The sequence below is a fragment of the Poromitra crassiceps genome, assembly GCF_964638095.1.
Source record: "Poromitra crassiceps genome assembly, chromosome: 14".
NCBI lineage: Eukaryota > Metazoa > Chordata > Actinopteri > Beryciformes > Melamphaidae > Poromitra > Poromitra crassiceps.
Window position 1 is genome coordinate 43,009,454 of NC_139633.1, and position 24,578 is coordinate 43,034,031.

A 24,578-nucleotide genomic window follows, 5' to 3' on the forward strand; every position below is an offset into this window, starting at 1 on the left:
TTTCCATGTTCTTTTCTTTCCCAGAGAAGAACCTTTGCATTTCTGCTACTTTCATCACATTCCACATTTCCTTTAGATCTTTATCAGCATGCTTAAAGGTTTTGCTCGTCCCCCCAAACTTTGGAAGTCATGTAAGTCGGTGTGGACTTTCAAAAAACTCTGACAGAGGTTTTGTGCAGAACAGTCCACTGAGTCCAGACATTATTTGTAGGAGGACTAGCGGAAAAAGCTAGTTTTGGACAAAAGTGTGTGTGTGTGTGTGAGTGAGAGAGAGAGAGAGAGAGAGAGAGAGAGAGAGAGAGAGAGAGAGATGAGAGAGAGAGAGAGAGAGAGAGAGAGAGAGAGAGAGAGAGAGAGAGAGAGAGAGAGAGAGAGAGAGAGAGAGAGAGAGAGAGAGAGAGAGAGAGAGAGAGAGAGAGAGAGAGAGAGAGAGAGAGAGAGAGAGAGAGAGAGAGAGAGAGAGAGAGAGAGTCGGGACCACAATGGAAATAAGTTTGACGACTCTTTTGTGTCATCCTGATGAATGATTTTGTACTATATGCTTGTGGTGTATTTTTTTATTTATCAAATAAATTCATTCATTCATTGGCCAATAAAGCTGATTCTGATTCACACTCCTACTCCAATCCACCCTGCAGGCTGTGTAACCTCTGAAGTCTCTCTCTCTCTCTCTCTCTGATTTTAGACCCCGACCGATACTGGATTTTTGAGGCTGATGCCGATACCGATATTAGGGAGTAAAACATTTCCGATATCGATATATCGGTCGATATTCTTATATAATACACATTATATTACACAATTTTTTTTGCGATGATCCCTCAAATATCAAACACTTGACAAAGATATGGCTTGACATGACTTGAGATATGTAATGTAGGCAGCATATTTTACAACCTTATCAATCAACTTTATTGTCCAAAATTACATCAATGCAATGAAACCGTAAACTGAACTGGGAATTTAATTATAAATAACTAGAAATACAGAAAAAAACAAATAGAACAAATATAAAATATAACTTGAGTTAAGAAAAAATATCAAATATACACAACATGCTGTCTATAAATAAGTAATCTGCAATATCGGCCAACATATATATAAAATCGGTGGACCGATATATCGGTCGGGCTCTACTCTGATTCACACTCCTGCTCAGGCCCGGCTCCAGACCCAAGTTACAGAGGGGGCCTGCCCCTAGCTTGGGGGGGCCAAGCTACCCAAGGGGGGTCCGGGGGGATTCTCCCCCGGAAGAAGATTTTGTACATTTTAAAGTGTGGGAAATCAATGAAAGTGTGGACCCAAGCAGCTCAAAAGGCAAAAGTATTCAAATTGAAAAAACGGTGGAGCTACTAGGAGTATTTTTATATAGCAATATTTAATGCGAAGTAAAATATCTGTGTACAGGCAGTTACAAATCAGAATATATCTTCAAAGTTATACGGGCAGACAAAACGCAACGCGTTTCAACCACGTAGGTCTTCCTCAGGCAATGTTAGCTGGGCGTCGGCCGCCGCACCTGCGTATATAAAGCAAAATACGTGGCAACAGTCAGTTGGGATGACGTATGGTGGGCAGTGCTATGACATCACAGTATAGGATGGGCCTTGTTAAAGCGACGGAGAATAGCAACAACATACATAAGTAATAATAATAAATACACAATAATGGTTACAGCAGAAGACAGCAGTCTATAGGATATAGGCTATAAGTTATAGGCTAGGGAGGAATAGGCTAGGGAGGAAAAAGGGGGAAGAAGGGGGGGGGGGGGGGGAAGAGAGGGAGGGGGAGGAGGGGGAGGGGGGACAGCTGAACACCACATACAGGGCCTGGATAACAATAGCATGACTGAATGCAACACAGTTAAATAAAACACGCCAGGTCAAGGTCCTCATTAAGTCCATGCGGGCTGACAGTGTTGAGTGTATGGATCCAGCGTGCTTCACGCTGTAATAGATTCCTATCCAGGTCCCCGCCCCTTGGGTGCGGTTTCACCAAGTCAAGTGCCCAGAACCGGAGATCAGAATCAGCGTGATTGTGCTGTACAAAATGTTCAACCAACGGGGCTTTCATGTCTCTGCGACGAATGGCACTCTTATGTTCCGTTACGCGTGTGCGTAACGGACGAATAGTCTTGCCAATGTACCACCGTGGGCAGGGACAGGAGATAGCATACACTACCCCCTGCGATGCGCAGGTGGTGAGGTGCTTGAGGTCGATGGTAACTCCATTTGGGAACGAGAGGGATTTTGTTTTGTTAGTTTGGGGGCAACAAGAGCAGTGTCCACACGGAAAATGGCCTATAGGGGGAGGACGGGAATCGATGGTGGGTTGTGTGGAGATGGGGGTGTGAACCGTTTTAACCAGGCTGTCCCTGATGTTTTGGTTCCTGGTGAAGGCTATCCTGGGTGGTGTGGTGAAGCTTTCATGTACTTGTAACACTCTCCAATGTTTTAACAAGCAGCGTTTAATTTTATTGGCTTTGGCTAGGGGAGAGTACTGGAGGGTGGCTGTGACTCTGGGTGGGGTAGGGTCCGGTGTCTTGGGTTGTAGCAGGATATCCCTATGTGAGTATAGAGCGCGTTTATACGCGTGGGAGATGGGTCTCCGCCCATACCCTCTCTCCTGGAATCTTACTTCGCATTAAATATTGCTATATAAAAATACTCCTAGTAGCTCCACCGTTTTTTCAATTTGTACATTTTAAAGTAAAATTCGTCAACCTGGTGCATTTGAGAGCAAAATGAAGAGGCTAAATCTGTGAAGAACTACACACATCTCTAATGTGTTGTGACTTTACAAATAATTAGGCCTAAACAATTAATATTAAATGTATTTACACATTGTGCACAAATTGCATTCATTGTGACAAATTTACAATAGTTAATATCCAGCCAGAATCATTGCAAATGGATGTTCAAAGTAACAGTTAGCAATAGCATTCAGGTAATCAATGCCTAATGACAGCCAGATTCCATGTTAAACATTAAAACAGAAAAACGGAAAAATGTTTTTAGCAATTTTTTTTTTTTTTTAATGGTTTGTTAAATGGGGGGGCCCGGCCCGGACAGGCCCACCCCTAACGCCGGGCCTGCTCCTACTCCAATCCCCCTTGCAGGCTCTCTCTCTCTCTCTCTCTGTATTACACTGTATTGATCCCCAGGGGGTCAGGTACAGGGTCATGCTGCAGACTCTGTATTACACTGTATTGATCCCCAGGGGGTCAGGTACAGGGTCATGCTGCAGACTTTAGCGTGTATGGATATAATTTGACCTTTAAAACACATTAAAATAGTTACTGCCATTTAGTTGGTTGGGCAGAATTGACTTCGTTCGTTCTGACTGTGACTCTGGTCCCATTCATGGAGTTCTGTAGAGACAAAGACAAGGTTTGAGCTCCATCAGACCTTCAACCCAGAACCAGCAGACCTCAGTGAACATTGATATAAAAGACCATTGTTTACTTTGCACTTCCACACGACACAAATATTGGAGATGTATCTCCATTGACATGCATTGCGTTGTTGTGAGTAGTGAGTGACTATACAACAGAGATCATATAGACTCTATATAAACAATACCTGTGTTGTGTAAGCTTTGTCCAGGGAGCAGTGTTGTTACTATTGTGTTAGGTAAAAAAGAAAGTCCTGGCCTCTGTGCTTTCTTTCTCTCTCTCTCTCTCTCTCTCTCTCTCTGTCTCTCTCTCTCAATCTCTCTCTCTCTCTGTCTCTGTCTCTACAAAGAGGCTTTATTGCCAAAGCACATTGTACAAGGTAGTATAACATACCAATATTTACCAATATTTAGTCTGTCTGTCTCTCCCTCAGGGTTATGGTCTGTTTGGTCACTGCGTGGTTCTCTTCATCACCTACAACATCCACTTCCACTCTCTGTTCTACATGCTGTGGCTGGTGGTGGGCGGCCTGTCCACGCTGCGCATGGTGAGACAACTACAACTCCCATCAGCCCCTCTGTTTCTGTCACTACAACTCCCATCAGCCCCTCTGTTTCTGTCGCTACAACCCCCATCAGCCCCTCTGTTTCTGTCACTACAACCCCCATCAGCCCCTCTGTTTCTGTCACTACAACCCCCATCAGCCCCTCTGTTTCTGTCACTACAACTCCCATCAGCCCCTCTGTTTCTGTCGCTACAACTCCCATCAGCCCCTCTGTTTCTGTCGCTACAACTCCCATCAGCCCCTCTGTTTCTGTCGCTACAACTCCCATCAGCCCCTCTGTTTCAGTTACTACAACTCCCATCAGCCCCTCTGTTTCAGTTACTACAACTCCCATCAGCCCCTCTGTTTCTGTCGCTACAACTCCCATCAGCCCCTCTGTTTCTGTCACTACAACTCCCATCAGCCCCTCTGTTTCTGTCACTACAACTCCCATCAGCCCCTCTGTTTCTGTCACTACAACTCCCATCAGCCCCTCTGTTTCTGTCACTACAACCCCCATCAGCCCCTCTGTTTCTGTCGCTACAACTCCCATCAGCCCCTCTGTTTCTGTCACTACAACTCCCATCAGCCCCTCTGTTTCTGTCACTACAACTCCCATCAGCCTCTCTGTTTCTGTCGCTACAACTCCCATCAGCCCCTCTGTTTCTGTCGCTACAACTCCCATCAGCCCCTCTGTTTCTGTCACTACAACCATAGATATATATAAAGGCTAGATGGCTTAAGGCGGAGTCAGCAGCGTCGTTGAACGGCCGTCATCTTGCTACAGTGCCTTTCTGGTACGTTCTATGGTAGCTGGTGACCTGCACAGACAAAAATACTCATAACTCGCTGAAATCTTGACGGATTTACAAACGGTTTGGTTTATTACAAGCATATTCCGTTCCCGAGATAGACCAAAAAAAAACAAAAAAAAACACTAAAAACACTATTTTTTTGATGGGCTCCAAATTACACCAAAATTAAACCGAAGCATCTATGCCATGAGAGGGATTCAGGCACAAAGTTTCATGCAGTTTCATCCATTTCCCTAGGAGTTATGATCATATGATGTTGCTATACTAACCCAACAACAGATGCTCATAACTCCTAGTAGCTCCCTGTAGCAAGATGGCCGCCATGCGACGACGTCGCTCTCCATTGGCCGGCAGCGCGGGTAAGCTATCTAGCCTTTATATATATCTATGACTACAACCCCCATCAGCCCCTCTGTTTCTGTCACTACAACTCCCATCAGCCCCTCTGTTTCTGTCTACAACTCCCATCAGCCCCTCTGTTTCTGTTACAACAACAGTTGAAAATGACTGGAAAGTCGCGGCGCAAGTTGCTATTTAGACTGTAAACAGTGGAGCACGGACGCGGAAAAGGAAGTGACGGTGGCAGGAGAGGCGCGCTGTACAGGAAGCCGGGAAAAAAGGTAGGGCTGTTCCCAGAGTCTATTTTTCAAATAAAAATAGACTCTGGGTCTAGCAGTAGGTTCCCTGCATACCAACATGAGGGTCACAGGTTCGAGCCCCCGTGTTGCCTCCAGCTTGGTCAGATGTCCATACAGGCACAATTGGCCCTGTCTGCGGGTGGGAAACAGGATTAAGGGTATGTGTCCTGGTCGGTGCACTAGCGCCTCCCCTGGTCAGTCTGTTTCGGGAACTGGGGGGAATATTGTGATCCTCCCACCCGCTACGGCCTGCTGGTGAAACTCCTCGCTGTCAGGTGAAAAGAAGCAGCTGGGGACTGCACATGTATCGGAGGAAGCATGTGCTAGTCTCGCTGTCAGGTGAAAAGAAGCAGCTGGGGACTGCACATGTATCGGAGGAAGCATGTGCTAGTCTACAACTCTCCCCAGATCAGAGGTGGTGGAGCAATGACCGGGACTGCAGGGGGGGATTGGGAGGAGCTGGGCGGAGGGGGGGGGGGGGGGGGGGGGGGGGGTCAGAGGCAGAGTAGGGCGGGTCTTGCCAAGAAAAGTAGTGGGATCCATAATAAGGCGTCACATGACCTCTCTCCTCCGCCCCTCCCCACGGCGTGTCATGTGACCCCTATCCCCCCCACCCCCCTCAGGTGCTGGCCCTGCTGTCCCGGACCGTAGGCCACACACCCCGCCTGCTGCTCTGTGGCAGCCTGGCTCTGCTACACATGATGTTCCTGCTCTACCTGCACTTCAACTACCACCAGATCCTGGAGGGTGAGACACCTGTCTGTTTGTCTGTCTGTCTCTCTCTCTCTTCCTCTCTCTCTCTCTCTCTCTCGCACTTTCTCTCTCTGTCAAAATTCAATTGAATTCACATGGCCTTTATTGGCATGACCATAGTGAATTATTGTACACATAGTCTCACTCGCACAGCTGAGAGGTTTTGTCACTTTCAAGCCTCTTTTTAATAGTTGTCTGTGACCTTCTGTAAAGCTGCTAGTTCTCATTATAAACATTCTCAGTGTTGTAACAGTCATTCACATTGATCCATGTCTCAAACTATGTGATGTTGATGATCTAACCACACTCCATCAGGTCCCTCTAACCACACTCCATCAGGTCCCTCTAACCACACTCCATCAGGTCCCTCTAACCACACTCCATCAGGTCCCTCTAACCACACTCCATCAGGTCCCTCTAACCACACTCCATCAGGTCCCTCTAACCACACTCCATCAGGTCCCTCTAACCACACTCCATCAGGTCCCTCTAACTACACTCCATCAGGTCCCTCTAACCACACTCCATCAGGTCCCTCTAACCACACTCCATCAGGTCCCTCTAACCACACTCCATCAGGTCCCTCTAACCACACTCCATCAGGTCCCTCTAACCACACTCCATCAGGTCCCTCTAACCACACTCCATCAGGTCCCTCTAACCACACTCCATCAGGTCCCTCTAACCACACTCCATCAGGTCCCTCTAACCACACTCCATCAGGTCCCTCTAACTACACTCCATCAGGTCCCTCTAACTACACTCCATCAGGTCCCTCTAACTACACTCCATCAGGTCCCTCTAACCACACTCCATCAGGTCCCTCTAACCACACTCCATCAGGTCCCTCTAACCACACTCCATCAGGTCCCTCTAACCACACTCCATCAGGTCCCTCAGGTCCCTCTAACCACACTCCATCAGGTCCCTCTAACCACACTCCATCAGGGCCCCCTAACCACACTCCATCAGGTCCCTCTAACCACACTCCATCAGGTCCCTCTAACTACACTCCATCAGGTCCCTCTAACCACACTCCATCAGGTCCCTCTAACCACACTCCATCAGGTCCCTCTAACCACACTCCATCAGGTCCCTCTAACTACACTCCATCAGGTCCCTCTAACCACACTCCATCAGGTCCCTCTAACCACACTCCATCAGGTCCCTCTAACCACACTCCATCAGGTCCCTCTAACCACACTCCATCAGGTCCCTCTAACTACACTCCATCAGGTCCCTCTAACCACACTCCATCAGGTCCCTCTAACCACACTCCATCAGGTCCCTCTAACCACACTCCATCAGGTCCCTCTAACCACACTCCATCAGGTCCCTCTAACCACACTCCGGTGGTCGGAGCAATGGTGTGTGAGTTATAGCCATTTCAAATCTAAAATGTTGCCGGAGCGCCCCCTGTGCCAGACCCGTGAAAAGTGTTTCGGCAAAGTTTGGAAGCAATCGGAGCAACGGTGTGCTTCGCAACGACCTACCTAACTACCTATCCACACACACACACACACACACACACACACACACACACACACACACACACACACACACACACACACGGTACATACATACATACATACATACACACATGCATACATACATACATACATACACATACAGTACATACATACACACACACATACATACACACATACATACATACATACATACAGTACATACATACTGTACATACATACATATGTACGTACATACTGTACATACATACATACATACATACTGTACATACATACATACATACATACATACAGTACGTACATACATACATACATACATACATACATACTGTACATACATATGTATGTATGTACGTACATACTGTACATACATACATACATACATACAGTACATACATACATACATACTGTACATACATACATACAGTACGTACGTACATACATACATACATACATACTGTACATACATACATACATACTGTACATACATACATATGTATGTACGTACATACTGTACATACATACATACATACTGTACATATATACATACATACATACTGCACATACATACATACATACAGTACATACATACATACATACTGTACATACATACATACATACAGTACATACATACATACATACTGTACATACATACATACATACTGTACATACATACATACAGTACATACATACATACAGTACATACATACATACATACAGTACATACATACATACTGTACATACATACACACATACATACATACATACACACATACTGTACATACATACATACACATACAGTACATACATACACACATACATACAGTACATATGTACGTACGTACGTACATACTGTACATACATACATACTGTACATACATACATACATACATACTGTACGTACATACATACATACATACATACATACATACATACATACTGTACATACATACATATGTATGTATGTACGTACATACTGTACATACATACATACATACAGTACATACAGTACATACATACATAGATACATACATACATACATACATATGTATGTACGTACATACTGTACATACATACATACATACTGTACATACATACATACAGCACATACATCTCTCCAAATATAGTAGTAGGATGTTGTTGCTTAATGTCATCTCCTACTGTGAGTCATTCAAAATGAGACTTAAAATGAGTCATGCGGCTCCCAAATGGGGTCAGAAACGGGTTCAATTCATACAGTGTATGCTTGGCTTTAACCCATTGATACCTGATGCAGCATTTGCGTGTATATCCCTCATTTGTGTGTGTATCCCTTTAAGACCTTTAAAGTCCCTGGAAACCAAAATCCACAAAAACGTTCTAACTATGTTATTTAGGGTCTTATGTTAGTAATTTTGTGCCTCCGAAATTATTATACATTACTTTCAACCCAAAGCCTTAAAATCGCCACTTTTCTACAAGATTCTAAAAAGTACTTCCTCATTGAAGACAGCAGTGCGCGAGGTGCTAAAACGCAGGAGCTTATGACGTCATAAGCTCTATATAACCTTTGTACACGCGCGCAATCCGCACCCACCTATGGCAAGTCCGTTCTTTGCCCCCAGTGACAGCGCTCCCTCGCTGTCCGTCTCCTCTGTATGCCGTCTGCCAAGCGCTATGCTTGTGAGATTAGCAAGGTGTCGGGTTTCAGGCCATTCTCTCTCTCTCTCTAGAGAGAGAGAGAGAGAGAAAGAAGGCCTGTGGGGTTGATGGCATTCTAAACGAAATGCTAAAATTCACTGACCCCAAATTCCAATTGGCCATACTAAAACTCTTTAACATTGTCCTCGGCTCCGGGATCTTCCCCAATATCTGGAACCAAGGACTGATAACACCGCTCCATAAAAGTGGGGACAAACTCGACCCAAACAACTACCGTGGAATCTGTGTAAACAGCAACCTCGGGAAAATCTTCTGTATGATAATTAACCACAGACTCCTTCACTTCCTCACTGAAAATAAAGTCCTGAGCAAATCCCAAATTGGATTCTTACCAAATTACCGTACAACAGACCATATCTTCACCCTCAGCACTCTAATTGACATCCAAATCAACAAAAACAAAAGCAAACTATTCTCTTGTTTTGTTGACTTCAAAAAAGCCTTTGACTCAATTTGGCATGAGGGTCTACTGTACAAACTGTTGGAAAGTGGCATTGGAGGAAAAACCTTTGACATTATAAACTCAATGTACACCAACAACCAATGCGCTGTCAAGATTGGGAAAAAACACAGACTTCTTTCCCCAAAACCGGGGGGTTAGACAAGGATGCAGCCTGAGTCCAACCCTCTTCAACATTTATATCAACGAATTGGCAAAGACATTAGAACAGTCCACAGCACCCGGCATCACCCTAGCAGACACAGAAGTTAAATGTCTACTGTTTGCGGATGACCTGGTGCTGCTGTCTCCAACCAAAGAAGGGCTACAACAACAAATTGACCTTCTGCACAAATTCTCGCAGACCTGGGCCTTGACAGTTAACCTATCCAAGACAAAAATCATGATATTCCAAAAAGGGCCCAGCCCCCAGCATCATAAATACAAATTCTTACTAGATAAAACACCCCTAGAACACACAAAACACTACACCTACCTCGGTGTAAACATCAGCACCACAGGTAACTTCAACAAAGCCGTGAACGATCTGAGAGACAAGGTGTAACAGCCCAGGCTCAGTGGACTGTACAAATGAGGGGAGACCACACATGTTTTAAAGTCATAACCAAAAGTATTTATTATAAACTAAATGAATTAATCAAAAGATAAGATTAGATGTGTCAGTCAGTAACGTCAGTAGTGAATGCAGTGTGTGGATGAGTGAGAAGTGTAGTGTAGTGTAGATGTTTGAGATGTATGAAAGTAAGATCCAAAGAGCCTGAGCTCAAAGCAAACCAACAAGGTGGAGAGAGGAGAAGAGAGAGAATGAGAGTGAGCAGCCAGCTCAAATAGGGAGCATCCTGGTGCTCCAGATCAGCTAATCAAGCAGCCCCAGCCTCTGCCCAGCCAGGACCTGCAGACTGAAACAACCAATCAGTACAGTGAACCCACAGCACATATTGAGGGCTGCCACATCCCCCCCCCTTAAAAAACTGGGTACCACCTAAATCCCAAACAAAACGAATAGAAACTGTACGAATAATTTTAAATACATTTACCATCCCATTTTTTTTCTTTCCCATAAGTCCCCTGTAACCCCTAATATGAGGCTACACCAATTGGAATCTATATACAAAACATACATTACCAATAGGCAGTAATTAGCTCAACTGAAAACCAAAGATCTCCCAACACTCCCGTCTACCATCCTTATCTCCACCTCAGCAACCTGGTACCTAGGAGCAATTTAAGAGGAGGAGGAGGACAAAAAACAAGAAGGCAAAGGAGACCAGGATTAACAGTGAAATAAACTGCTTATGGCTCAAAATCCCCGAGACAGAGCATCAGCCATCACATTATCTACGCCTTTAATATGGCGGATGTCCAAGTGATATGGCTGCAGAAATAATGCCCATCTCATAAGCCTTTGGTTCGGGTTTTGTAATGACCGCAAGAAAGTGAGGGGATTGTGGTCAGTGTAGACCACCAACGGAACAACGCCACCCCCCACGTACACGTCAAAATGTTGAAGACCCAAAATAAGAGCAAGCGCCTCCTTTTCAATCACAGAGTAATTCAACTGGTAGGAGTTGAACTTCTTGGAAAAATAGCCAATTACCCGATCAAGGCCGTGGTCATCAGCCTGCAACAGCACTGCCCCTGCTCCAACATTACTGGCATCCACCTGAAGCTGGAAAGGGTGGTCCATACGTGGCGCAGCCAGAACCGGAGCAGAGCACAAGAGTGTTTTCACGTTCTCAAAAGCAGTTTGACACTTGGAAGACCAGACGTATTTAGCTTGTGCCTTCAACAAGTCTGTCAGTGGCGCGACCACAGAGGAAAAGTTTTTACAAAAACTCCGGTAATAACCCACCATACCAAGAAAACGCTCAAGGCCTTTCTTGGTAGGAGGTGGTGGAAACTGGTGAACTGCTTCCACTTTAGCTTGTACTGCTCGCACTTCACCGTGACCCACCACTTTACCGAGGTAAGTCACCGTGGCTTTCACAAATTCACATTTTGCCAGGTTGATGGTTAAATGTGCCCAAACCAACCGGTCAAACAACGCGCGCACCCGCTGGACATGTTCTTCCCAGGTATCACTGTATATGACCACATCATCTAAATATACAGCACACCCCTCCAGCCCAGACACAACCCGATTCATAAGGCGTTGAAAAGTGGCTGGCGCGTTTCTTAACCCAAACGGCATTACTGTGTACGAGTACAAACCAGTAGATGTAATGAAAGCACAAATCTCACGCGCTCTCTCAGTCAACGGGATTTGCCAGTATCCTTTTAAAAGATCAAATTTACTAACATAACGCGCAGACCCCACCTGATCCACACAATCCTCCATTCTAGGAAGAGGAAAGGAGTCTGGCTTAGTTACATTATTGACCTTGCGAAAATCTGTGCACGGTCTAAAGGTCAAATCTGGTTTTTTAACCAAAATGCACGGCGAAGCCCAGCTGGAATGACATGGTTCAGCTATGTTATTCTCTAACATGTACTGTACTTCAGATTCGAGATGTCTCCGTTTCTCCGGGTTGACCCGATAGAAACGCTGCCGGATAGGTTTTGCATCCCCAACATCCACATCATGTTCTATCAGATGGGTGCGTGACGGGGTATCTGAAAAAAGAGAAGGACAACTCTCAATCAAACTGGCCATTTCCTCCCTCTTAGGACCATCCAAATGCCCCAACACCACATCCAAGTTATTGAGAGCTTCAGAATTTTTCAAACGGCCCCGCAAAACCCCCTCATCCGGACTCACTGCTTCATCCCCCTCATATGCTGCCACCATATGAGATGAGATCACACCCTCAGTACATGTTAACAGAACCGGTCGAACCCCTTCTGCTGTTTCATCAGGGCGTTCAGGACCCTCTGCTGAAGAAACATAGTAAGGCTTTAACAGGTTAACATGACAGAGCCTAGTGGACCTCCTGCGTTTTGGTGTGGCTATCAAATAATTTTGTTCTGAGATTTTCTTCACCACAGAAAAAGGGCCAGTGTACTTAGCCTGGAACGGCGACCCCACCATAGGCAACAGAGCCAGAACTTGATCCCCTGCAGTGAACTGCTTTGGCTCTGCACGGCGATCATAAAGGCGCTTCATTTTACCTTGGGCAGTCTCCAAATTGTTTTTTGCCATTTCCAGTGCTGAATACAGCCTATGTCTAAAGCCATTGACATAACTTAATAGATTTTGGGGAGGTTGAGGTGATTTCCATCCATCAGCCAACACAGCCAACAGACCGCGAACCTTATGCCCAAAAACCAAGTCATTAGGGCTAAACCCCAAACTTTCTTGTACCACCTCCCGCACTGACAACAGTAACCATGGCAACCCTTCCTCCCAGTCACCCCCCAACTCTGTACAGTATGAGCGCATCAGAGACTTCAATGTCTGGTGGAATCGCTCAAGCGCACCCTGGCTTTGAGCATGATACGCCGACGCCTGGTTGTGCTTGATGTGAAGTTGTTTTAACACTTGAGCAAATAACCGAGACGTAAAATTGGAGCCCTGGTCGCTTTGTACCACCCGTGGTATGCCAAACACTGAAATGAACTGTGTCAGAGCCCTGAGCACAGATTTGGCAGTAATAGTACGGAGTGGATAAGCAGCAGGGTAACGGGTTGCTTGACACATCACTGTCAACAAATAAATGCTCCCCGACTTCGACCGAGGCAACGGACCGACACAATCGACTATTAAGTGCTCAAACGGCTGACCAACTGCTGGAATGGGAAAAAGAGGTACAGGTTTTAACACCTGGTTAGGTTTACTGGTAAGCTGACATGTGTGACATGTTTTTATGTAGCCCGAAATATCACGTTTTAGGCGAGGCCAAAAAAAGTTACGCAGCACCCGGTCATAAGTCTTACGCACACCCAAATGACCTGCCACGTTATCATGTGCCACCTTCAGCACGGCCTCCCTAAACTTTTTCGGTACCACTATCTGCACAATGGGATCCCCAATAAACTCCTCTCCCTGGGGCAGCCATTTCCTTACCAGCACCTCATCCAGGAGAAAATAACCCTGGGCAGCAGTTTCCATTTCAGCCGCCGTCAGAGCTCTGTCACAAAGCTCCTGTAGAGACGAATCAGCTCTCTGCTCCTTAATCAAATCAGAAGGAGAAACAGATAAGAGCTCGGCAGGCAAAGACAGTTTTACTTTATTAGAATGTTCATGTGTCGTCTCCTGACCAGGCATCACTGCAGCCCGACTCATAGAACGAGTCACTGCACAGGATGTAAATACCTCAGGCAAATCTGAGACAACAGGCTCCTGAGAAGGAGGCCCTGTAACCGGCACCTGTGTCACAACCAGTGGAGGACCGTCCGCCCAGACCCGGCCCCCTGCCAGATCATTCCCCAGAATGACATCAACGCCATCCACAGGCAACTGAGGACGCACACCAATCATTACTTCTCCCTCCACCAGACCAGAGACAAGTTGTATTTTGTGCAGAGGAACAGCCAGAATTTTCATCCCCATTCCCCTTACCAATTTTGAGTTTCCAGTATCCGAATCAGCTGAAAATGATAGCACTGATTCCCGAACAAAACTGTCCAAAGCCCCTGTATCTCTCAAAATCCTAACAGGGACTTTCTGATCACTGCCCACAAGTGAAACAAAGCCCTGTGACATGAATGCAGCATAACCATTACCACCCTCCTGATGCGAGCCCACTGAGTGTACTTGCACCTGAGGAGACACAACTGGACATGGTGCAGCACAGGCAGCTGGTTTTACCTGTGACCCATTTGACTTTGGCTTCGATTTTAACATGGGACACTCATTTTTCCAATGCCCAGTGCGCTGGCAATAATTACAGACAGTATTACTGCGGTCACTTTTACTAAACGCTGGCTCCGGAGCTGCCTTGAAAGTTCTCGAACGTCCAGAAAAATCCTTATAGCCCCCCTCACCATCATTACGCCGCTCTCCAAAACTGCTCTTATGGGTTAAGACAAACTCATCGGCCAAAACCGCTGCCTCACAAGGAGTCTTGACCTTCCGCTCATTTAAGTATGTAGCCATAGAGGCAGGCAATGAGTTTTTTAGCTGCTCCAGAATGACCAGATCACACAGCTCATCAAACGTCCCCACACCCGATGCAACACACCAACGGCCGAAATGAGACACTAAATCACGTGCAAACTCTGAATAGGTTTGACGATCAGTTTTCCTCCAGGCTCTAAACCGCTGGCGATATGCCTCCGGTACCAATTCATACGCCTTCAAAACAGCCTTTTTCACCTTGATGTAATTACTAGCATCAGCAGGACTTAAAGAGGAATATGCTTCCTGTGCCTTCCCTGTAAACACACACTGAAGCATCAAAGTGCGCTCTGCATCAGGCCACGTACGTGCATTTGCAACACGCTCAAACAGTGAGAAGAAAGTATCTGGATCCTTCTCATTAAATTTTGGCAACAACCTCAAATTACTGACAATGTCAGAATTAGTGGAACCCCCACTCCGACTGGACAGATCAGACAATTTGCCCTCTTTAACCAAATCCAGTTTACACCGTTCCACATCCAACCTTTCCTTTTCTACCTGAAACTTTTCCTTTTCTACCTGAAACTTTATTTTTTCCAGTTCCAATTTGAGTTCCATGTTTTTTTGCTGCTTCCATTCCTCATGTTGAAGCTGCATTTTCAACAACTCTCTTTGCTGCTCAAAATCTAAACCCACAGAACCCACAAGATGTTCTTTTTCTGCCATCTCAAGGATTCCAGCCTCCACTAATTTTTCCCTTAAAGTGGCTTTAATTGTATCCAATTTTACCCTTTTATCAGCTATTTCAACCTGATAGTGCTCAGCTATCTTCAACAGCTGTTCTTTTGAACACTGATCAAGCAAAAGATCACAAGGAGACTCAACAAACTCCTCAGCAGAAGCCATTCACACAACCAGACAGGCTGACAAGAGAACAAACCAAAAAACAAACCAAAGGCTACCAACACAAAGCCAAGTAGCTCATTTCCACAAATGTTGACCTTACTGTTGTGAACTACCAGACCAGGACAACCCAACCACATAAGGAGAACCCCAAAACAAATATAAAATCTTCATGCAGTTTGGCGTTGGGCTTTTTGAACACTGCTCCACTAAGAGCCCTTTACACAGAGTACTAATAACTCTGCACAGAGAAACAGGAAGGCCCCCAGCTATGCTGATAACCCCCCTGGAGCTCTGGGTGTGTCCCCGAGACCCCCCGTGGGTCTTTCTTGCCGCCCTGCACAAAAACAACAAACTAAAACAACAAACAACAAACAAAGAAAACGGGGAATAACTCCGAAACTCAAGATTATCCCACCCAGCATTCACAACTGTAATTCAACATACAAACCTAGATTACTCACCAAGAGCAACACTACCAACCTGGGACCAAATGCACTCTCCTCAATCCACCACAAACCAACAACCTACAAAGAAAAACACATGTGTGAATCTCCCCCAACAATGCCTCAATGCAACATACAGACAGAGTAACAATTTCCACCTTACCACTCTGCAAAAGACCAAGGCATCAATACAACAAAACTAAGTTGTTAATCACAACTGAGCCAAACTCCACAAGATCTCATAAAGACGAGCCCCCAGATGTAACAGCCCAGGCTCAGTGGACTGTACAAATGAGGGGAGACCACACATGTTTTAAAGTCATAACCAAAAGTATTTATTATAAACTAAATGAATTAATCAAAAGATAAGATTAGATGTGTCAGTCAGTAACGTCAGTAGTGAATGCAGTGTGTGGATGAGTGAGAAGTGTAGTGTAGTGTAGATGTTTGAGATGTATGAAAGTAAGATCCAAAGAGCCTGAGCTCAAAGCAAACCAACAAGGTGGAGAGAGGAGGAGAGAGAGAATGAGAGTGAGCAGCCAGCTCAAATAGGGAGCATCCAGGTGCTCCAGATCAGCTAATCAAGCAGCCCCAGCCTCTGCCCAGCCAGGACCTGCAGACTGAAACAACCAATCAGTACAGTGAACCCACAGCACATAGTGAGGGCTGCTACACAAGGCAAGAAGGGCTTTCTATGCTATCAGAAGGAACATCAAATTGGACATACCGATTAAAACCTGGCTTAAAATACTGGACTCCGTCATAGAACCCATCTCCCTCTATGGTTGTGAGGTCTGGGGTCCACTTGCCAACCAAGAATTCACAAATTGGGACAAACACCAAATTGAGACTCTGCATGCAGAATTCTGCAAATCCATTCTCCGCGTCCAACGAAAAACACCAAACAATGCATGCAGAGCAGAATTAGGACGATACCCACTAATCATCAAGATTCAGAAGAGAGCGTCTAAATTTTACGACCACCTTAAAAAAAGTGCCCCTGATACGCTCCATAGCAAAGCCCTCACCCACAGAGAGAGCCTAGGAAGATGCCCTCTCAGCCAGCTGGTCCTGGGGCTCCGCTCACAAGCAGAGTCACCAGACAGACGACACCCCTATAGATTAAACCAAATTATAAGAAATCAAAAAGAAAAATATCTGACACACTGGAAAGAGTCAACCAAAAAGCAGAGCAAACTGGAATGCTACCTGGCCCTAGACAGAGACTACAGAGTAGCAGAATACCTTAGCACTGTGACTGACCCCAAACTTAGGAAAACCCTGACTATGTACAGACTCAGTGAGCACAACCTGGCCATTGAGAGAGGCCGCCACAGGCAGACCTGGCTCCCAAGGGAAGAAAGACTGTGCACCCACTGCACCCAACAGGAAGTGGAAACTGAGTTGCACTTTCTAACCTCGTGCAGTCTGTACCAGGACATCAGAGACACATACTTCCCCCAGATAACAAACACTCATAAGGACTTTGAGAACACGAGTGATACCAAAAAACTTCCATATCTGCTGGGCGAATTACAACAGTGCGCTAACACAGCAGCAAGGTTTGTGAGCTGTTGTGACAGGAAAAGGATAAATGGGACACAACCAGTCTAAAGCTTAGGGTCCGCCCTCTGCACATCTTGTACATAGACACATACTGTACAGATATCTTCAACTCCTTTTATCCTATTTTTAAACATTTAAACTTTGTCACCTAGCCTATGTACATATTTGTTTGCAAGACCGAAATGTTTACATATCTCTGTATTATAACAGGCTAACATTATAGTTTATATTATTGTTATTATCGTTATTATTATAGTTTTGTGCTAACCTTTCGGTTATAATTGTGTTACTTTTTGTTTTGTTGCACTCTTGCTTTGGCAATGTAAACTTATGTTCTCCATGCCAATAAAGCCTTTTTGAATTGAATTGAATTGAATTGAAATTGAGAGAGAGAGAGAGAGAGAGACAGAGCCGCGGAGCAACGCGCGAACACACACACTCAGAGAATGGCCTGAAACCCGACACCTCTCTCTCTCTCTCTCTCTCTCTGAGAGAGAGAGAGAGAGAGAGACAGAGCCGCGGAGCAACGCGCGAACACACACACTCACACACACACACACACACACACACGGTGTGTGCACTCATCTCTCTTTCTCCGTTTCCCTCCCCCCTCTCTCTCGCGCTCTCCGAGAGACAGAAATTTCCCTGCTGTAGATGGGACACGCCCACACATTCCGCGGGAGAAAGTACACTCTAAAAAATAATGAAATCTCATGAGTTTTGCCATGGCTGTCAAACCTAAATTTATATACTTTGCGACGTTCATCATCGTTCAAATTTGGCTGGTGGCTTATTAACATAGGGTCCTGTGATGTGATTAACTCAAAATGCTAAATAATAAAGAAATATTTCTGGTTGCCAGGGACTTTAAGACATTCTCTTAGCCCAGCATATACATACACAATTTCTCCACATTCCCCTCTCTCACAGTGTATTCTCTCTCTCTCTCTCTCTCTCTCTCTCTCTCTCTCTTATACAGTGTCTCTCTCTCAGTGACAGTGTATTCTCTGTGTCTTCAGGTCTTCTGGACTCGTTGGAAGGCTCCAACATGGCCGCCATGCAGCGGGTGGCCAGGGACGTGCCGGAGCTGTCTGCTGCTGTCAACGCTACAGTGAGGAGTCTGCTGCTTACACACTGAGCACACACACACATACACACGTCTGTCTGCTCATGTAAAAATTGAGGCAAATTGGGATCTTTTAACACTTTGAAGTTTTGTACATTCTTTGATTTATTCGTGTTGAATATTTTGTTTTTGGGCTTTCTGTTATTTTCCATGTTACATTGTATTTATGGAGGGATTGTACAGAAGATGGTGGAAAATAAACTTGATGGAATTGGACTGTTGTGAGTTGATGTGTTGCAGAAATGACAGCAAAATGTTAGAAAAGGTTAAAAAAAAACCATAAAGGAGACATTAGGGACTGTCTGATATTTATGATATATCAAAAATGTCTCATTTTGAAGGAGTGGAAGTCTCCCTCTCCTCCTTTTCAACTGTGCCTGACAGACATGGTTTCAGTTGTACGTATGGAGAGACTCAGGTTCCTGAGGAGCAACTCGCCTAACACATTTTCAAGTATTTGGGGCCCGTTTCTGACCCACTTGGACGAAGTTAGGCTGGCTTTACACGGTGAAACTTTCACGCAACTAGTTGCAGGTTGCAAGTTGCATGCAACCCAATTTCCATGCAACTTCACAGTTACACAAAGCAATTCAAAAATAAGCAAGTCTCGTGCAACTTGGCAGTTTCTTCCAGCAAAGCTAGATTGGTCATTTTTCATCTATTGTATCGTTTTCTTCTTTTTTCAAGTGAGAATTGTCATTCTGCATCTTTGTATCGTATTTCATATCGTTTTCTCGCTGGAAAATATCAATTCGGACTCGGAGGTGTTGTATCGGTTTTTCAAGAGACCGTCTTCGGTTTTATTTGGTGCATTTTCGCTGCTTGTCCCGTCCTGCCATGGCATGTACTTGTGTGTGTTTGTTGAGACTGCGCACTGATTCAGACAGCCAGAGCCTACGTGATCAGCTGACTGGTTATCAGCATTTTGATTGGCTGTTGCATGAAACTAGTTCCACAAAGTAGAGAGCTCTGCAACTGTCGCGGCTGAGTTTCAAGTTTATTGTCATATGCCGGTAACAATGCAAAACATCCATCACCTGCAATGAAATTCTTATGCTCAAAACCCACTCAACTTCACTGTTAAAAAAGACATAAAAGAAACATCAAAGGGAAGCAGAGAGTGTCTTAAAAAAAACAGGCAGAGTTCTTAAAAAGGAATAAAAACAAGTTAATAAACACAAACACAAAAACAGAGCCCCAATTTCATAGCAGTCAGGACACACAGACATACATAAACACAAGACAAATCTACATATAATTTCACAGAAGTTTCAAGTAGAGGTCGACCGATTAATCGGCCGGTCGATTAATTGGGGCCGATTATTGGCATTTTTAATTAACTCATTGAGTGCCAGCCACTTTTGGAGAACGGACGCTCCCAGTGCCAGAGTTTCAGAGCGTTTTCAGTGATTTCTCGAGGCCCACAGAATATTGTGTGATATTACTATGTAAACACTGAACACGCACAAAGAACGATGAGACTCTATTCTATCATCTGCAAAAAAAAGTTTATTGATCCCATTTTCCGTTCTTTAGTTATGAGCCGGAGAAGATAGCTTGATTCATCCAAAAATAGCAATTTTTTTCTAGAAGCTGAGATAATTGGCCTTTTGTGAAATTAATCATTTCAAGCACATCACTGACTCTGAAGCTAATCTTTTCTAATGTAGTCACACCTCAAAAATAATTTCCTTCAATAAAACAGTTTAGGCCAGGGAATTTTGTTTGGCAGAATAATATTTTTAGCTACAACCAGCAGCGCTGGCCCCTGCGTGCGCTGCTGGTTGCAGCTTCTTGCTGGTTTTGATTTGCTGCTGGTGGGTATCGGATATTCTGGCTTGCGTTTGTCAATCCTGTCCTGCTGCCTGGGTCTGTCTGGGTGTTGCGTGCTGCTCTGCGTGCCCCCCCCCCCCCCCGCCCCGCCTCGCCTCGCCTCAACTGCACACTCCTCCTCCTGTCTGTGGTGGCTCTCTGCTGAGTTTGCTGTGCGCACAGTGAAGGGTGCGGAACAGCCAGGCTTTTTTACAGCGTTCCGCGTGTGTTTGTCACCGGCAACGATGCTTCCAGTTGAGAATAATAACTCCACGGTGTGGATGTGCGGATGTGCTGTCGCAACCGACACAGAGCGGCTCAATTGTGGGAGCAGATTGGCTGCTGCAGGCACAGCTGCAGTAACGTGCTTCAGCATATCGATGCATACGGATGCGATGCGATTTCCGTTTCCATAACGACTTCTTCTTTGTTTTTTCCTTGCCTTTCTGTTATGTGGAGAGCACTGTCGCCACCTAAGGGTTCTGTAAAATAGGTTATAGACCTCCAATAGCTACAATAGTTGTACCAGAGATGTATCAGGGATTGATCCACGTCCCACCGTCAAAAAACGCAATTGACGACAACCGTCGTCATTGGCACTCTACGTCAGTATTTGAATTGACGACAGCTGTCGTCATTGGCATTCAATGAGTTAATCGGCATCGGCCTGCAAATTTTTTTTTTTTTTATTATTTTTTTGGCAGGCCAGGCCAGGCCAGGCCACCGGGCATTTGCCCGACGTGCCCGATTATGCAGTCCGCCACTGAATGTGAGTCTTCTCATGCACCCATGAGCCTACTGTAACGTTACGTTTCCTCAGTCACCACCATCTTCTGCAAACACACTTCTCCCATCAAATGACAGCAAATCTAAACAGTTACATTATTATTATTATTATTATTATTGTTAATGTATAGAACAGTGCATGAATGAGTTCTCTGACATACTGCTCTCTCGCTATAGCCTACCAGTCACTACTGAAATCTATACCGCATAACCCAATGTATTTTTCTATTTAATAAAAAGAATAATCAAAAACATGTTACTGTACTGGCTAAGATAACATCTTATATTAGATGTAGGCCTACAGTATAATGTTATATTCGATTTTCAATGTGCATGAATGGATAATGGAAATCTAGGCTACTAGAGTTCTTTAAAAAAAAATACCAACAGAAGAATATTGCACATTTTTTTGGGGCGCTACCCACACGTTTAGCTGTGTGTTTCTCATTCCACGAATGCACAATCCTTACAAGTTGTACCCCGTTGTAAAGGTGACTAATCAGGCTTTCCAACTATATAAAATACAATACCAATTGGTATTATTAAAGGGGAGAAATAATCGAGCAAAATAACGTTTCCAAACGTTTTTTGAGGAGTTTATTTTAATCGTATTTTATCGAATGAAAAAAAATAAAATAATCGGCATTATATATCGGCCATCGGCCGCCCTGCTCTCTAAAGATCGGCATCGGCATCGGCCATTGAAAAAGCAATATCGGTCGACCTCTAGTTTCAAGTGAGTTGCAGAAGGATTTATACCATGCAATTCATTTGCAACTTGGTTTCACCTAGGTTTCATGCAACTAAAGTTGCGTGCAAGTTTCACCGTGTAAAGCCAGCCTTAGGGGAGACGGGTAACCCGCCCAGCTAATCTCTCAGGGACGCTTTATGTGGGATCTCATGAACATCTACTACAAGCACATAAGCACACTATTTGGCTGGTAGCACTACTTGTATGTTGATATGTATTAAGCACATAAGCACACTATTTGGCTGGTAGCACTACTTGTATGTTGATATGTATTCTTTGGGGGACCACCAGGCGGAGGCGTGGTTTCCACCCTTATTTGTGAGTCCATCTGTACATTTAAATATACATCAACAACTGAGAAAGGAATCTAAGCAAGGATCTGCTGGGAGGAAAGCACAAAATGATGTTGATCAGCACTTTGGAGTTTGGACATACAGTATTGATCCTATTTACAGATGGTTCAAAAGACCCTGGGACTGGACGTATAGGACAGGAGGGACTGGACGTATAGGACAGGAGGGGCTGCACTTTTTATCCCACAATATGAGGTGGTGATCAAGAAAAGAACCCCAGACCATTTTGCAGTGTAGTACACACTGGAGCTGCTAGCAATTCTGATAGCTTTGGAATGGTTGGTGAATGGGAAAAAGTATGCATGAATTGCTTCTGACAGCTGGGCAGCACTCTCAAGTATTAGTTCCAGTAAAGGGACACTGCCGATTTTCAATGCTGATATATTTTGAACATAATCTCACACACATCCAAAAACTAAGTTTTGCAGCCATTAAAGTCAAGCTGAACCCAAAAATGACTTTTCTTTTATTTTAGTTCAAACACCTGGGTATGCAGTGCACCTATTTAATAATGTATGCCAAAAAAATCACAAAAAAATCTAATTTCTTTAGTTTTTCACACTTTTTCACATCAAAAGTTCATTTTTCAAGATGTCATTCATAACAGTAATCTACAGTTTGCTGACGTCACCTAGGCTAGTACTATCAAATTTCTACCCCATTTCAACTAATATCACGACATGGCAGCTGTCAATCAAATCTTAATTTCAGGATAATTTTCTATTCCAAATGAAGGGGAAAATGGCGCCTAGTGCCTGTCATCTGGCAGAATTTCTAGCCTATAAACGAACTACTAACTTGGCCAATTATGCAAACTAAATCAAACGGTAATGTCTAAGAATGCAAATAAATGTAACTGGCTCGTTAAAACTCGCATTCCAGGAATATTATTTACTGCAATAGCGATAGTGGCGCGCGCCTCAGAGAGCCCGGTTGTCAGGGGTCGCACCTCTGAGATTCTAGGCCGACGGGCTGCACTCTCCGCTCGGCAACACGAAGGCAGCTGGCTGAGCTCCACTCAGCCACTAACCTCGCGTCAGCAGGCTCTTCATGAGGAGAGCGCCACAACACGCTGAATCCCACTCGATTTGGAGGCAGAACACGCCAGGATTGTCAAATGAAATCATCGACAAGCTACTGTGACCCGCCTCTCAACCTGTCATCTCAGACAAGTTATGTTTTCAGTCTGAAACGGACCCTGACGCAAGCGATGAACGGGTTCATTTCGACTTTCATTTTGTTTGACAGTAATTGAGAGTTTACAACCATCCACTGAAAGTACAAGCAGGCCTGCTTTATAGCAGAATCCAAATCTTCATAAAAACTTGCCATTTTCAACAGATATTACGCTAAGTAAAGGTGAGGGAAAATCGATCATTAAGACACACATGCAGATTGCAGAAAGTATGGCAAAAATATTGGGGCATAAATAATCTCTCGAGACAGACTTTCGACTTGCATTGAAATCTGTCGGCAGGCTCCGTCAAAAGGGGTGTAACAGCGCTCGCACGAATGCTGCGCTTCACCCTGATCAAAATGAACTGAACGTGACCGGTGTGTAGTCAACACTTACTACTAGCTACTTGCTACTAACAATGAGCTAGAGTTGTTATTGTTGTTTCATAGCGACAGACGGATTTGAGAGCGACACGCAGGGAGCGGAAAAGAAATGCATTAATGGGCAGAGCCGGTCGGTTGGAGCCAATGGCAGAGCTTGCAGGGAGCGGAAAGGGATCTTCTTCCGCTGCCGACCGCGCCTCTTGAGTTCCTGTTGCACCACATTGAAACGGGGCTGCCCCCAGAGGTTAGAGAGAAAAAAAATGATTTTTTTTTGTTTAACCGATGGGTTCCCAGATTGGGGCATAAATGACACAGATAGACATCTTTATAATTCAGAAGAAGGTTGGGGTAGGAAGTATAGGCTGGGCAGGAACCGGAAAGAAGAGAGTCATTACCCATCTCCAGGGATGGATTGGGACAAAAAAATCTGCCCTGGCATTTTGGCCCCCAGACCGGCCTAGCCTGGGTAAACCCAGCCTCCACG

General features: G+C 44.8%; 1 protein-coding gene across 1 annotated transcript in view; it reads left to right on the forward strand.

Moving 5' to 3' along the window:
* The window catches only part of yipf3 (Yip1 domain family, member 3), a 37,043-nt gene extending 17,995 nt beyond the window's left edge, over positions 1–19,048 (forward strand). The window contains exons 7-9 of the mRNA XM_083650977.1: positions 3,828–3,941; positions 6,015–6,138; positions 18,726–19,048. Of these exons, the coding sequence (XP_083507103.1) occupies positions 3,828–3,941; positions 6,015–6,138; positions 18,726–18,844 (357 nt within the window). The 3' untranslated portion in view covers positions 18,845–19,048. The remainder of the gene's footprint in view (positions 1–3,827; positions 3,942–6,014; positions 6,139–18,725) is intronic.
* Positions 19,049–24,578: the final 5,530 nt, after the last annotated feature.